The sequence below is a fragment of the Plodia interpunctella genome, chromosome 6 (genome assembly GCF_027563975.2).
Source record: "Plodia interpunctella isolate USDA-ARS_2022_Savannah chromosome 6, ilPloInte3.2, whole genome shotgun sequence".
Classification (NCBI taxonomy): Eukaryota; Metazoa; Arthropoda; class Insecta; order Lepidoptera; family Pyralidae; genus Plodia; species Plodia interpunctella.
The window spans coordinates 2,994,350-3,012,391 of NC_071299.1; the positions used below are offsets into that span (position 1 = coordinate 2,994,350).

Consider the following 18,042-nt stretch of genomic DNA (forward strand, 5'->3'; position numbering starts at 1 on the left):
ATTATTAATCTTATTTTTCAAATTTTAACAAATACAAAAATTTATGTTACTATCTTACTTTAAAATAATTAATCTTACTGTGGCAATGTCAAATTTGAAAAATCATTTTGGAAATGATTATTACCTCAAGAAAATTGACGGATCGTAATGACAGCGCGGCCGCAGCGGTCGAAATGCTCAGCGAACCACCAATAACAAACTAAGAAAATGGTAAATATAAATTGATCTAAATGATTTGAACTGAATTTCTGACTATGAAGCTATGTAAAGGGTTCAGTAAAAAGTTAATAAACTCCAACCTCCCTCCACGCGATGTTGAACAACGTGACTCATGCTGCAGACTGGGCGCCGGAAAATGTGTAAACCCTCACTACATTCCCGATACTCTTATTTATTCACTGAATTACCATACATTCATGTCTACGCTGATTCCACATAAAATGTAACTTACCTAAGTAGATATATATATATATATATATATATATATATATATATATATAAGTTGTTGACTATTTTATTTGACGATCTTATAAAAGTATCTCACAAAAAACTAAGATATAGGTATATAAAACAAATAAGATTTGATAATAAGCCACACGTTCAAGTGTCAGAAGTGAAGTAGTTTTGAAACGGACGGAATGATTAGAATAGAAACCTATATGAAAAGTCTTTTCTCGCAATGGGGCACAAATAGCTCCCAAAAAATGTCAGTGAGTTGTACAATTTTTTTATATATCAAGTTAAAACATCGATTATACCATGACTCATTCACCATGCGGAAGCTCGAAGCCATAAAACCTAGGAATACAAGCAGCGAGTTTGTGAAAACATTCAGTTTAACTTGTAAAGACTCCCCGCCCGAGTTATGGACCAAGTTCTGGCACGCGCCAGCGAAACAAAAAATATAAATTGCAAACTTTTAATGGTCAATATTTTGAATTTTTCTCACCGCGAGCCAGAGTGCAAAATTTGATTGTCCATACGTGATTCAAATTTAAATTTCTATGTTTGCATAAATTAAGGTATTTACAATATAACATTTGCGATTTCGTCTTTTCAATTTTATGCAAATTTGTAACACAGGTGTCTATATAAGTTTGTAAAGAGTAAATTTATATAAAAATCTTCCAGAAACATAATAAAACTGCCCGACAGGCATTCTGTCTCACAGGAGAATTGCAAGATATTCTTGAATAACTGTAACTGATAAAATTGCATTCCCTTTTTTGTAGCACGCTGCATATTGTGATGCATTTTGTATGAGAACCATTTTGATCGTATGTCTTGACAATTTAATATCACAAATATTGTGGAAATAAATTCTCTGCTTTAAGATACAGTCTCAAAATCGATGTTAATGTAGTTTTTATTGGAGCGTATGCACGCTGACGAAGTTTTGAAGAACTGTATATTTCTTTTATCTCTGAGTCGAACTTTATAATGATTCTTTTCATATATTTGACAAAATTAAATATCGGAGCCTAAAAGAGAAAAGTTCCGAAAGGTAGAAATATCGTTAGTAAAATTATCGTATGTAAACATTGTTTTGTCCTCCTTGTCCATCCTTAAACTGAATGATAATCTAAAGTAAATCTACCACTTGTATTAGTATTTGATTAGACTTCATATAAAAAAATATATAAAAAGAATCAGTTTTGTGATACACACGATATGATAGATGAAAACACAAACACATGTTAGCGGAGTAACAAGAAGGATATTACAAAAATTCCAAGTCACGGCGCCGAATCTTTTGATTCCGTGTGCGGTGAAAATGAAACAAAAATAGAGAGTATCAGAGCGTAGACGCGGGGTGGCTTGCACCGAGGGGTTAACATCCCCTAACAACAAAAGATGGTTGCCAACGCATTTGTATCGATTCGCTTGGACTAAGCAGCTTTAAACATTAATAGCAGAGACCGAATGATGAAATATGTTTTGTTATTTGTTAAAGATGGGGTGTTGCTGTTGTTGAGTAAATTAGAAATGAAACGATTCACAAAACAGGAAAAAAAGAAAGAACCATTAAATTTATTTCAAAACCTAGCAATTTATAAAAATGCCATTGAGTGCCATTATAATTTAAATAATTTATTGACAAAATAAGTCGAGACGGTTGAAATCCTCAGTGTACATAAGGTTCTTGGAATGGATATATCGATATCTCAGTAACGTCAATATTGGTTTGTCGTCTAGATTAATAATGGTCATCTCTGTGCCTGACACTACAATAATACCCAGGATTAATGTTTGTTAGATGCTAAGACATTTGACTGATCATGGTCCTCTGAATACTATAATACTATGCTTTGCTACTAAACTAATATGCTAATGTAATAAAACCTAATATTCGTTAGTTTCTTCAGCAATGCTCTTTGTTAATTCCTTTTCCAAATCCTCAGAAGGAAGAGTATTGTTAAAGATATAAACAAATATTATTTACTCTTGTATCAGATTTATGTCAAATCACACAATAGCATTTAACTTTGCAATCATTTTATAACTTTCACTCTAACCAGTTATCTAAGTTACTATACACAGTTATGTTGTGTGACATTCACCATTTATCACGAGGTCTGAGTAGATATTTGTCAAAGGTAAGTCTGACAAATTTTGCCATAGATCATCTTGTGAAATACTTGGTGGAACACTTTTGGTATTGATGCTTTTGTTAGAAGCTTTTGACGTTAAATACCTATATTTAAAATTAATTACACAGAGGGAAACTTTCTGTAGGAAAATTCTGTAATACCTTACACATTTGCAATATCGTGTTTGATAAATATCAACTCTATCACAGTTTATATATTATATAGAAAGATCAGAGCCAAAAAATAAACATGATTATGATGATGAGTTGATTCCAGACCATAATAAAATATACTTGAATAGCCGATATAGACAAATAGATTAACTGTGTAGATTATTTTATGAAACAGCACTGATAAGTTTAAATTATCATTATGAGAAGATAACTAAATATATTTTAATTTTTACCAAAATGTATCAGTTCTTACTAGGTCTAATGTATTTATGCACTCTGTATTCTCTCCTCATGTGTCCTCTCAATCTACGTTGAATAGAGATATACCAGTATTGGAAAACACATAAAAGTACAAAATAAAACATTACGTCGCTAGTGAAACTCATGTAGAAACTACTTCAAGTATTCTGACGCATTTTACTACTATCAGTCTGTCATGGATTACCATTCACCATTATTATCATATCATACCGGAGACATCCCTTAATGGTTTTTGGATTTTAAGCTAGGTCGCTCCGACTCTTTGCTCATTTTACCATGCACAATTTTTTCTAGACATTTCTAGAAAAATTGAATCATGATGCCAATGTATATATTTACTTTTATCGAAAGACTACGGAACTAGGGCAATATATAATGGGCCTGGCTACAGCGTCTTGCACTTAGGAACACATCTATCTGTATCAACAGGGAATGTGTTGGGTGACTCACAGCAAATTCTACAATATCAAGTTAGCTAGCTACTTCATAATCAAAATCAGCGGGCGGTTTTCAGATTGAACCAACTAAAACATTTTAAGAAAACTTTTATTTTTGATCATTGGATAGGTTTATAAATAAAATAGTAACTGAATTACTGAATTAATCTGGGAAGCGTTTCGTCCGGATGAAAATGGAAATTCATAATAAACAAAGAGAATGCATAGAACAATAACACAGGGGAAGATAACAATCTACCGCTGAAACCGTAGGCACTGGCATAGGTCAACACAATGATTCTACGCACAGACAGACAAACATAATAGATGCAGAAACCAAGCTGCTGGTTCAGGAAAACAAGAAGAACAACAAATAACTCTAATCTATCACAGAGTTAAGATTGAGAATTACTATTCTCAATGAACTACAAAGAAGAAATTTACAAAGCCAAATGTGACAGTTATCTCAACAAAACTCTTATCTATCACAAATGAACTAAAACCAAGAACTGAGAACGAACAGAGTTAAGACTCTGTTCGTTCTGTCACATTTGGCTTTGTAAATTTCTACATATTTGATTGATTAGTAACTATTAAACTCACTGAGGTATTAAACTTATTGGAGATCCGATTTTGGAGTTAGTTCATTTTATACCATTGAAAATTTTTTGGACACTGGCTTTCCATATGAATGGATTTGTGGTCTATTTTCATAGTAGGCATGTGCATCAATGACAATACGAGCTACGATTATCCAACTGTCAAGGCCGCGCCGTATGAAGTTAATGACGACCGTGGGTGTTGGCGGTCACCTATATATAAAGCTGTTTAAGTTAACTGGAGCAGTAACTATAGAGATGAATCGTGTAGTGCCTGTGATTGTTTTTGCTGTGGTTTTGGCAGCGCGGGGAGACGCCAAACCCAATAAAGATGATCGTGAGTGTTTAACAATGTTACTTACTGATATGTAAATCCAAAAGTAAATATAAGGACATGGAAATACGATAATGAAGTAATGAATTAAGTCAAATTATTTTAAATGATGATTTTGAATGTTAAAGTAATGTATTTAATCATTTTATTTTAAAATATCTTGTATAGTCTCTATCAAAAAGCGAATAATTTCAAAAAAGGTAACTTTAATTAATATTGTAGTGCTCTTGACTTCATTTACACAGAAAGGGTTTAATTAGAGGAGCAATTCAATAATACACTCGCTTGTGACTTTTGCAGTATAAGAAATTAAATTATTAACTTATACTCCTCAAGTCAGGCATTTGATTCAATAAGTAGTGATTCAATGCTTTAAATTTAATAAACTCGTGGAACTCGAAACGGTCTACATTGACAGTTGGGCCCATTATTATTCAAAGCACAAAATAATTGCCGTATTTCTATGCCGATCTAAATAATTAATAACTTGGGAGTCAAAAGTGATGCCTATTTGGCACAATTATAAGCGGAATTCATTCTTAGTCAATGGATAATTTAAAACGATAATTTTAGGGGACACAGATGGAACTTGAGATTTTAGGACTACATTATGATTATAAAAAAACTAAAAAAATATGTACCTACCTTTCTCTTGAATCACTCATCTAGTTTATTAAAAAAGCCCGCATCAGAATCCGTTGCGTGGTTTTAAAAATCTCAGAATACATATACAGATACAGATAAACAGCGGGAAGCGACTTTAATGATGCAAAAAATATTGATGACTATATATAAATAAGTAAAAAAGTTATGCTAGTTTTGGATTACAGTGTTGGATAAGTCAAAATTTTGAGTATTGCTTGCAATAAAAGCAAAAGACATATTTTCATAACGTTTGTCAACAAAATTATTAAATGTATAGCAACAATGAATATTCAATTAAAGCTGCCCGAATGCATCGCTAATTATTTGTTTCGATACCGCCAATAAATCATTTGAGAGCTGCATATTCATCCAGTTTGCTGTTAGTTCAAGCGTAATGCTCGCTCTACCCATCCATCATATTTGGCTTGTGGAAAAATAATACTACAATGTTATAAGGTCAGACAGGAATGCAACACTAAAATAAGATGTAAACAACTTATTTTGACACTGACACATGTCGTCAAGCATTCCAAAATATGATCTAAAAATATAACCAAAATACTTCGATGTTATAAGTAAAAACTGATATGTTGATCGACAATCATAATAAAAAGTCATTGTCTTTATTCGAAAGCACTACAGGGGCATCCATGGAGCATCTGTAGTATGATTTTTTTTTCAGCGAAGACTATCAACCGTCAGAACAATGTAAATTCAAATTTAAATTCCGAATGAAATGTTGCCAGTCCATCAGGAGACTCAGCAAGATCGATGCCCGCGATTCCCTGACTATAAATAAAGTCGCCGTTCCACCAAAGATACTGGTTGACTTCGTTTAGTGCCACCTGATTGGTGCCCGATATCCCTAAATTGTTAGGCCTATATTTTATTTTACAAATCTTCGAAGCAAAGCTACTTTCGTAAAATTTATTATCAATGCTTAGGTAATACTCATGAATACATTTTAATATTAAAGACGATTGCTTATCGGTTTTAACAAAACACATCAGCTATGCCGGCGTCTATCCAAAAGTACAATAGGGAAACATACCGAAAACTCGTACCTAACTTCAAAAACAACCAGTGTACATTTGCGATACGAACGGGAAAATAAAATAGCTTTTTTCGCGCCTCTTTCTGTGTAAAGCCTCTAAAAATACACGAAACAGCAATAAATTCGCGTTGTGACAGCTTGGTAGGAAGATTTTTACGGCCATTTCTCTCGTCTTTACTACTTTTAAAATATAATAAAAGTGAGATTTTTTACGCGCGTTTTATTACATTATACAACTTTCGAAGCATAATTATCATGACAACAATATTCATTATACTATGTATAGTGGCGTGTGGTCCCGCCCTGGGATAGGACCACTCCATTTCCTTCCGTAGAAGTCCAGGACTTCGCAGCGTAACAACCGTATAGGATAATTCATTCAGGTCAGTCATAAGAAATTCATTGTTGTAAAATATTGGGCATAGAGATCTATCATTATCTTTCCATTTTGAAAAAGGTGGATTTGATATTGGTTTTAGAATCTCTTGTGCTATAATTTCATCGTATTTTAGCAACAGTTATCACCACGAGGTCTTTAAGCCTTTGAGAGAAGGATTACCATCTTTATGCCTTTGAGACAAGGTATACCATTATAAGGACTTCGTGCGAAGCCGGGCCAGGTAGCTAATAAAACAATAATTAAAATCATTAAATTTTGGCTCGAAGACAAACTGCTCCCTGAGCCACACGATTACTGCCGCTCAGGCTGCCTGCCTTTCAATACTGTGAAAAGGGTTTCTGGCCCCCGGCAAAGAAACCAAGGAAAAAACTAGGTGCGGCCACAGAATAAGAAAGTATCTAGTAACCCACAGAAGGTTCATTCTAGAACTAAAGTCATACGAAATATAAACTTACTGTGCTCTGTGTTATTCCTTGGGCACCTACTTACAGTCAAGATTAAGACTTTAAAACCGCTGGTGTGCCTGATCCAGATGATAATGCCAAGGGCACACTCCACCAAATGTATAAATTTTAATGGAATTTGTTGTTATGATCATCCTATACATATATCGCATCAACTAATGAAATAAGACGCTAATATTGGCTTCATAAGTGCGTTCAAAAACGTATGAGGCGGCTTGTGCAGATTGTCGGATGTTAGGAACAGGGACCGTACTGTATTCATGCTAGTACTTCACTACGCTATCTATATACGATACATCACTACGGAATATTGTGACAAAAAAACCCCCGTGGGGTCTAACTGCCAGCGTACCTACCTACGCATTGACGCTCCCTAGTAAGGGGTAACGCGAAACAAATTGCTATGGACCCAAAGGTTTTACGAGCAAAACCCAGCGGTAATGTTGTTTAACATCAAGTGTACCTTTTCGTACTCAGTATACTTATGAATATCGTTGTTATAAAACTTACTCCAAGTATGGGAATTAGTATTAATTATGGTATGGGAATTAGTATGGGAATCACTGGCAGCGGCCACGTCTAGACACTTTAAAAGTAAAACTGTAATATATAAGGGAATCTATATTTTTCGATGATCTGTTTTAACCTGGGTACCTCGGGAGCTAGCACAACCCATCTTGGTTGGAACCTGTTTGCCCCTGATGGCCATATAATTGATTCAATGCCGCCATTTTTTATCCTGCTCTTTAAAAATAAATAGGGCACAGAAATGCAACGCTTTTGGGAACAAGTTCGCAGAAACATGTAATGTTCACAATGTCAGATCCTATTATTTATAATTGACGACCTCGATGGCGCAGTGGTAAGGTTCTTGCCATTGAACCGAGAGGTCCTGGGCTCGATCCCCGGTCGGGTCATGATGGAAAATGATCTTTTTCTGATTGGCCCGAGTCTTGGATGTTTATCTATATATGTATTTGTTATAAAATATAGTATCGTTGAGTTAGTATCCCATAACACAAGTCTCGAACTTACTTTGGGGCTAGCTCAATCTGTATGATTTGTCCTGATATATTTATAAAAAAAAAAATATAATTAATGAGATCCTATAAGTCTGTTTAAATTTAGTAAGGCTGATTGAACTGATGTATATGTATGTATGGAAAAATCTATAAGTTATGTGATGAGGTGTATGAATAAATAGGAGGAGTAATATTTGGCTTTCTATTTTGATGCAATTTGAAACATAGATAAAAAATATTTTTTTTTTAATGATGAGCGAAAGACCCGCCTTGAAACGACGATTTCGAAGGCTGATTATTATAAATAATATAAATCAAAAACGGAAAAACGCTAAGACAAGTGAGATATTCACCAAAAATTATTTCGTATGTAGGCATCAGTAGCCATTTTCTACGTCCTCCATGATTTGTGACCTTAATTTATAGTGTTCCGTATAAATGCATCTCTGGCGCGTCCGTCTGAGAATTCCTATGTAATTACAGCACAAAATAAAAGATAATTTGAACAACTAATAACACGGTATCTCAGTTTTTACATAAGTACCCTTCATTCAGACTATTACGCGATAGTTTGGAAAAAGGCATTGTTTTATAGAGAGAATAAGATAATATCACTTCGATTTATATATTAATGATCTATATTACGATATTGCTATCAATATAATCCACAGTGGACTTGTTATGCCTTCAGGGGTAAGTAGGTATATTTGACACACTTTCCGTAAACCCTATTAATAATTATGTACCAGTAAGTAGGGACACATATCTGATGCAAATTCAGACAAAACAATAAGTTCGAAAACTTTTGATTTACAGATAGTAAAAAAACTAAGAAAAACTAATTGGTAAATTTTCAGATTGTGCCTAATTTTTAAAATACCTATAGGTATGCCATAGGGGTCACGTTAAAACACACACAACCAGCTCATTTTAAACTTTGACACGTCACGTCTGAGACCTAACATGTTAGCTGTCCTTAGTTAAATTAGGTACCGTAATCAAGTTCAAAGGGTTTAGGGCCCTCTGATAGGGCCACTTGGAGTAATTTGAGGTCGCAAAAGGCGTCTGGAGAATTTAATCAGTCTCAAGACACCCATATGAATTTAAAACAGGCAACTACAGGTGAAGTTGTACAAGTAATTTGGTAGTTAGATTTATTTGTGTGCATATTTAACAACGCCGAACCAAACTATATTCTCAAAATCCCAATCCCAATTAATATTATAAATGCGTAAGTAAGTTTGATTGTTTGTTACCGTTTCAAGCTTTAGTTACTCAACCATTCTTCTTAAAATTTCTCATACATATATAGATAAGAGTACGGAGAAAGATGGAAATACTTTACCATTTATTCCGGGATATTTGATACCGTTCCCGTAGGAAACTCACGCGGGAGAAGCCGCGGGTAAAAACTAGTATATACTAATACTCATCTCTTCATTAAAACGATAAAAAACACTAAAGCAATTAATAACGATGTGGGTCAGGTAGGAAGTTTTTTATAATCTATGGTTAGCGGCGCTGTGCAACCCATATCATAAATAACGACCATCCCGGGCCAAGGCAGTGTTCAGATTAATGTAATACTTATAATAATCTTTATGATACAAGATACGATGGATCAATGAGTCTGCTTCTTTAGTTTATTTTGGCATAGACTCTATGGTGATGGTCAATCCTATATGAAACTGTGACCAGCCCATACCCTAAGATTCATGAAAGATATATGCTGAAAAAAAAAAGAAATCTTGCCAGTCGATTTGAAAAAATATACGCCAATCTTCTTCTTATTGTATGAATGAATGATAGAAATTATTTATTTAAGACTATCCATTATTATCCTGTGTATTCCATATCTTCATAGTCCTCTTATCGTGTGTTATCCTATCACTTATATGAGGTTTTATTTGAATGCCAAATGCCAAAAACATCTGACATGACTTTTACGACTACCTATCGCCATCTAGTGGCAAGTAGTCACATAGTAATGAGCTAAATAGTCAACGATTTTTTGTATCATGATGATATTTTCCTTCACATACATGATTCGGATTTGTGTCTCGGATCATATATCTCGTGTAGGATTTGGAGCTAGGACAATTTGACCACAGAGACCACCATAATATGCTATGTCAGCATAATATATTTTCAAATTATACAATACAAAACGAAATAAATAGCAAAACAGAAACAATGGTCCTTTTAAATAATCTAAAAAACATCTGCAAATATTGAACGTATTCCGTTTAGCGCACCATTTGGAACCACACCGATTCGAATCGCACTATGCACCAGTCAATATTTTTCAGGAGTGGTTAGAGGAATACTAACTACTGGGCTCAATCGACTGGGCTCACTACCCAAAAATGGATTTTGGAGAGAGCGCCAGTATTCTGTTCTGCGTTTTGGTTCGCCAGTTGACAGTTCCCAATTCACGCAGATCAGTATTTAACATAACATTTCGAATTGGTTTTCTGCTAATAACTTAATGCTGAATGCAAATAAAACCCAATGCATTAAATTTACACTTCCCAATGTTAGGCAGGCTCACGTCGACGTGACTCTGAATGGAGAAAGCTTAGATTTTGTACTAAACACCAAATTCTTAGGATTGATTCCAAATTGAAATGGGACGCTCATATTAATGGCCTACCTAAAAAGCTTAGTTGCGCGGCATTCGCAGTTAGGAGAATTAGACAACTGACGGACGTGGCGACTGCTAGATTAGTTTACTTTAGTTATTTTCATAGCTAAATGTCCTATGGGATACTACTTTGGGGGAGTGCTAGCACCATTAACACTATTTTCATTGTACAAAAAGAGCAATCCGTGCTATATATGGTTTGAGGAGAAGGGATTCCCTTAGAGATTTTTTTAAAGATGTCAATATTTTAACTTTACCCCCACAATACATATTTGACAACATTATGCATGTCCGGAAAAATTTAAAATTATTTAAAAATGTTGGTGATTACACTGATAGAGCCATACCTAAACAGATAAATTGTCTGTCCCCGGGCATCGGTTGGCCAAAGTTAGAACGTCTTTTGTTGGAAACTGTATCCGTTTTTATAATAAATTGCCTAAATGGATTCTTGATTTGCCGGACAAAAATTTAAAAAATATATAAAAGAAGTACTTTGTAAAAAGTCAAGTTACAAGTCTGATGATTATGTGAACGACAATAATGTTTGGCCCAAGCATGGTGCAGTATCCTCATAACATATGTAATTGATTTATGACATTATTATTCATTCAATTAATAATTTGAAAACAGCGTAGCTCCAATACGGTACGAAAAATACTTACATAAATAAAATCGTTTTCCTTTAAGAGCACATCGAGCCAAGTTGTTTATTCCCTTTCTAGTAACAACTTGTTACTAGATAGAATAATTTTAAAGAATACGAATTAATATTTTCCTCGAATCGCATCCGAAAAATATCAATTGTTGCGTTATTTCGGATGGGTGCTATTCTAATTAGCGCGCTAAACGGAATATTTCTATTTTTGACTAAACCTGTTTCCATTTACATAAACTCTTATCTCTGGCAACCATTCCAATACTAATAAATAAACAAATCTCAACCCTAAGCTGAATTTATTACTAACGCGACATTTAGACCCGCGCGCGGGTCACGTTAACCCTAATTCAGTTCGAGTGAACTGAGGTTGAAGTAAAAAATCTATGCTTTATTTGAAAGCAAAATTGAGAAATCCTACATAGTCCGAAGGGGCAGTTTTGATCAATTTACACGTGACACGTTTACACATTTTGGAACTTCACATTATTGTAGTCAATCCCATCCATTCATTGAATGAAAGCAAAAGTTTGGGTGTAGTGTTCGTTAATAATTTCGACATTGGGGCTTTCAAGAAAAGAGCTATCGCTTTCTCAAAAAGTCGGCAACGCAACGCACCGGTGTAAAATACTATAAAATTTCAGCTAAATCGGTTAAAGCTATCTGGCTCGAAATTGAATTACAACATTCCACCCGGACATACATATATATTGCAAATTAAACAAAGGCTTGTAATAAAAAATATAATATGGTATATAGCACCTAATAATCTGTAAGTAATAAAGAAAATCCCTGCATAAATTAGTTAAATCTTTAAAATCTCGACACAATCAAAGCTATTCACACTTGGCAGACTTTAATTCCGGGCAGCGTGATAAATTTTACAAATTTTAATCCTTTTATCTCGCTTGCCCGTTGCCCTTTGTTGGACAGTTCAAAAGGGAATAGGGTTTGGCATTTATAAAGCGACCATACGTCCCGTTTTGGGTAGGATATATGACTGTCCTATTTTCAGTATATTGTATTTCGAGCAGTGCAAAAATGTCCCGTTCTGGGATATATTATGTCCCGTTTTTACGTTATCTAGCGAGTACTAAGAGCATCAATGTTTCACTTTTAATGATCTCTGTTAATATTCGATAAAAAGTATATTCGCAAAATCGCGTATTGTCCCGTAATGACACAAAAAGGAATGGTCACTTGAACGTTAGGCACTGGACTGGGCTAATGTTTCAGACGGGAATGTGTTAAATGTGATTAAGGACAACCATTGAACTGGTAATTGGATTTGTTAAAGCCTCTTATGGAGTCTGCGACAATGGAGATGGGATTTGTCTTTGAAACTGTATGGGCAATCTATCTTTTCGTTAATGTTATAGTTTTAGCTCTTTCAAAGTCGGTATAAAAAGAACTCCTATATCATTTCGTCAAGAGATAACTTGAGAACCAACTCTGCATATTCGTGCGAAAATAGATAAGTCTTAAAAAGTTTAATGATTAATTAATTGATTAATTACAATGTGTTTTTATTTTTTAATATAACTATAGATATATTATATAACACGATAAGTTCGAGAAGTGCGACTCAATCTGCGCTGTTGTAATCACAAGACCGGAGTAAGTTTTGTTGTTGACAAACTGTCAGTAGTGGTCACGTAGTCACGTCAGCTACTATAGAACGTTTTAGAAGCCACTTTATCCTCATAAAGATGTTAGTTACATGCAATTACTTCATCAAAAATGTAGTAAAACGTTTATGAACGAATTTTATTCATATCGTCACGCGTACGCCCCGTCATAAACGCAATATTTACGATTATGGCCGCGCTTCTTGCGAATATACTGACTTTGAGGTACTTACCACAAAGATGTATTTAAATCAGTCGTCAAACGTTAGAATAATCTTACACCTGGTTGCAGATAAGTATACATGTTAGGTATACGGCTAAACCCCGAAGTGCGGTCGTATTATTATATACACCTAGGTTTAACCGGTTAGACCTAGGTCTACCCATACTTCGAGGTTTAAACATAACATATAATAAAATATCTGCACCCAGTTGCTTCGCTCCATGTGTTTCCATGTGCTTATCAGCTTATCAGGTTCTTTTCAACCCGTGATACTTAATTTCATCAAAATTCGTAGAATCATGTCTGTCTTCTTGATTAATAAGAATTCTAGAGCCTGAATTTGTTGATTGAAATGGGTAATATAATATAATATTATAGAAACTAACCAATATTAATGTTATTTCTATCGTAATGAAAAAGGTAAAAATTCATGGACAAAGAATTTGATGAGTGGAATCTTTACTCTGTCTGCGTACCAGTATTGCAAAACATCCCAAATCATGGATATACAATTTATAGTACTACAAGCACTTATCGATAACGAGAAAAATCTACATTGAAAACCACGATCCGTAAAATTGTCAGGAAAATAATTTCAACCGCGCTCGCGGACAAATTATAACCATGAATTTAGGTTGATACTAAAAAATAACAAAGTGTAGATAGATATTTATGACAATTCATAGATATAATATAGTGCAACAGAGCAACAGGAACATGTAGGTATTACATTAGAATGTAAAGTCGTTACAAAATTAACAAACATTATTTTTTTGTTTTGGTCTTCTCAACCGCATTTAATCACTAGATTACCCCTGAAAAATACGATGCCAAAAAATTTACAAAATGGTAATACATCTTGTGTAAGAATAGGTATGCCATTGTCTCCTTTACACACACAAGCTGATATATATTAAAATACTTTAAACATATAAGTTGATATATGTTTCCTCACTGTGTTTTTCTCCATATGATAGAATTTTGTGTAAATTTGCGTACCTAATGTAACGCGGCGCCTAAAATACGAGGCAGTCTAGACTACAAACTGTGTTATACTATGAATCAGTGGAAAAGGATACAAAGATCAAAAAAATAATTTCACTAAAATATACAGCTAGATAATTTTTTCACGTAATATCAATTGCCGGAAACAATCCCTTAATGAATATTAATAAAACCAACACAGAAAATAAAATAATCTCGTAAAAAATAATATTCAAAAATGGTGTGAAAGTTGCAATCAGATAGCGTTGGTTGGAATTCATATTCTGTAATCAAGTGTTTCAGACTATCCCATGCTGGCTATACATTACAGCGATCCAGTTTGGCGAACTTTGGCGGATTCGGCACACATTGCTGGTTTTTCATTGCGGTAAATAAAAGCTCTCATAAAAACTACGCAATGTTCATGCATTCGCGTCGGCATCTGTCTGAGTTCGGCGATAGTGTGTAGCTGGCATTAGGCAGGGGTTTTAATTTAAAATCCATTTACAAATACAAACGAGCTCCCTAGAAGGGGCGCGCTCCCTTAGCACGTCTCCTGAACTATAAAATATGTGGATGAATATTTTATTCCTGGAGTTTCTACCTTAAATTGATTTGGATGTGACTGGGGAAGTAACGTTAAGTATAAGTGATACAAATGGGGGATACACAGCAAATAGGTACACTTACAGATATTACATTTTAATTCACGTAGTACATTACTATAAAGATGGGACGGAATATGATTATCTCATGAATAATTAATGTATATTTTTGGCTCACTGCACGCCTTGGGCAACTGTTAGTGCAGTGAGTGACTTTGTAAATAAATAAATTAAGAATCATGTAATTTTATTGTACATCAAATTATTAAAATTAATTACAAATTCCTTACTACACTTACTCATACTGTACAGATGTTTTGTTATCCCACTTACCAATAATGTTATAAATCCGTCAGTTTATGAGTATGTTTGTTACTTTTCACGCTTAAAGGCCTGGGCCAAATTTTATGAAATTTGGGGTTCGAGGTAGTTAATACCTACCTTCGATTAACACACAGTCAACTGCACTTTATAAAGTAGATGGCGCTAATGTGTACAAAAATGTAAATATTTATTTAATTACGCGAGCAACTCCGCGTGTTGGAGCTAGTAACATATAAAATACATACAAACAGTATCACGTCTTTATTTCTTACGAGGTAGACAGAACCAAGAGTTGCGAAAATGTAAAACACACACATAACTATGATTGCTCAATTTTTGCAAGAATATTATTATACCCATTCGAATGGCATGGTATGCTCGGTGTATAAGATAGGTATCAAAAGCCTAAATGACAGAAGCATAGATGGGTTTACGGCCAGTTTGTTCCCGAAATGTAATCGGGTCGCAAAAGTAATAAGTCCAACATATTGATGGGTTTGCGCCCGGCTGTTTGGGACCGAACTGGTCGATTACTGAACGTAAATCCATCTCTGAACAGGGGGAATGACGTGGGGTTATATCTGATTTAAGGGAGCCACATGGCATGGACGGACACTACAGACAGCGCTCATTTGATACTGTATTGTTATTTGTCGTGATGGGGAAGCCATTTTATCCCAACACTGGACGACATTTTCATAAACCACATTTGGCATGATTAATATCGTCCGAACTTTTGCTCGCGCAAAAACACAATAAATTATACACCTAAACCTTTCTCAGGAATCACACTATCTTTTGGTGAAAACCTCATGAAAATCTTGTATCTACCTATGCTCTATTTTTGTACACTATATTATTATTAAAAGTCGTAATATCCTATTTTTTGTGAAATAATAAGAAAGATCTCCAGCTTGAAGGTTTTATAAACTTTCTCGCCTTGAAATGTTAAATTTGCTAAATTCTCTCTGAAACGAATGTCGACGTAAAATGTTACAACAAAATTAGAACGATGAAAATATTAAAGTGGTCTGAATATTCCTAACACTAAAAATAGAGACGTCAAGACACAGAAAAAAGGGGCTGTGCAATTTCTGTTAAAAACGTTAAGTTCATTACTAACCTTTTTGACACAAAGTTGGAACTGTGGAACATACATAATTACATACATATGCAAACACGAATAAAAGTCCTGCAAATGTCACTGCTGACTACTATAATAACATAAGATTTATTCATACAACAAAACTAGTTGGATAATTAGTTTGGCAAAGCTGAAAGTTTCCCCTCGTCCCGTTCTGGAACGGAGACGTAAGTAATGTTGCTGATAGACACCCCGCTATCGATAATTTGGCAATAGCAGAAGTATAGATAGGACTGATGGATAGGCAGCGGTGGTTTTGTAATGGAAATGGCGCCCGCCTGTGAAGCGAAACATGTTCGAATCCTACTCGTGTATGACTTTGTGTACCATTCGGACTCATGTATAGTATAGTTTTCATAGACCACCACTTGCTTCCGGTGGAGACATAGTATCGTTACTAAGTAAAGGTTTTTTATTCTTCTTTTCTTTGTTTATTTTTCTGTATATATACATGTACAGCTTACATTATATTTCAATGTCTGTTATCGATAGCGAGCGAAACTATCGATGTTTTGGCAACACTAGACGTAATTAACCAGTCTGACAAATGACCATTCGCCGGTTGACAATTTTCTACTATTTGGTATTGGCATTTTTACTATTGCCTAAATTCGTTTTATTAGTTCCCGTAATAATTTATCGAATTCTTGGATTAAATCTACTTATTTCAACTAGAACCTGGAAGACTTTTTCTTCATAAATGAGGATGATGAAAATTATCAATGTGAATAAAAGCTAAAAAAAGCTGCTTAGGTAATGTGTCACTTAGTCGCCTCTAACTATCACATAATAAGAAATTAAATAATGATTCAAATAAGTAAATTTAAATTTACTGTCGGCGCGGCGGCTGGTTGAACTTTGTGCGTAAATTAACTTAATCTCGTTAAATTTTAATGACTGCCACGCCGGTTAACTCGCTGTCAGTGCCTGGAAAACAATGGTAGCTGTGAAATTGTAACAGCTAATCAAAAACATTCTATGGTCATAACAGCAGCGAAGGTGGTTAAACAAAAATACATTTATTTTGAATAGTATCTATTTAGTAACTACTCGTAAGTAAATAATTACACAATTTTCCACACATGAAAGCTATTTATACTCTACGATACGATAGACGAAAAATGGGTATCAAATTCTTTATTAAATATGATCTTACGAAAATAGCAGTAATTTTCAGTCATAATGTGACAGCCATTTTTAGGTACTCGTGACGTAACAGCTGAGCAAATTTTGGCCGGATAACCGTATTTTTTTTGGCAAAATACAGGTGTATTTACGAATTTGCAACTTAGAAAAAAACATCTGTGTGGTGTTGAAATGATTATTTAGCAATTTAATCAAATAAAGAAAATCCATCATCCATCCATCATTTAAGGACCACAGAATCTGTACAGTCCCACATTCCGTCAGTAATGGTTAAAAACATTTCTTTTTTGCTGAAGTTTTTCGCGAATTTGAAATATGGCAGCGTGTTGAAACACAAGGGGTCCAAAATTGTTCCGCGTTTGGTTTTATTATACTCTTGAGGCTTATGAAATGGTAAATCAAATTTCATAATGGTCATATAGGTTAGGGTGAAATATTACCCAATATTTTTATTGTAATATGGAATGAAACATGCACAATGGAGATGTTCCATTCCATTATATTTCAATTTATAAATGAATTTTTAATGACAGTATAGGTATTCAAAACTTTTTTATGGCGCTCCATATTAATGATTAAATGGAATCAGAATTATTGTTAGAAATAATTTCTTTATTCAACGTTTGAGCGGACTATACTTATAAATTGATGATCCACCGGCGCAGGATTATTGTTTTCGTAAGAAAATTTTATTTTCTTTAAACCA

At 34.3% G+C, this 18,042-nt stretch overlaps 2 protein-coding genes across 5 annotated transcripts in view; one reads left to right on the forward strand and one right to left on the reverse strand.

Annotated features, from left to right (window-relative positions):
- stan (starry night) overlaps positions 1–18,042 on the reverse strand; it is a 147,505-nt gene that overhangs the window by 112,340 nt on the left and 17,123 nt on the right. The window lies entirely within an intron of this gene.
- The window catches only part of LOC128671037 (calcyphosin-like protein), a 44,840-nt gene continuing 31,053 nt past the window's right edge, over positions 4,256–18,042 (forward strand). The window contains exon 1 of the mRNA XM_053747132.1: positions 4,256–4,398. Coding sequence (XP_053603107.1) covers positions 4,320–4,398 — 79 coding nt within the window. The 5' untranslated portion in view covers positions 4,256–4,319. The remainder of the gene's footprint in view (positions 4,399–18,042) is intronic.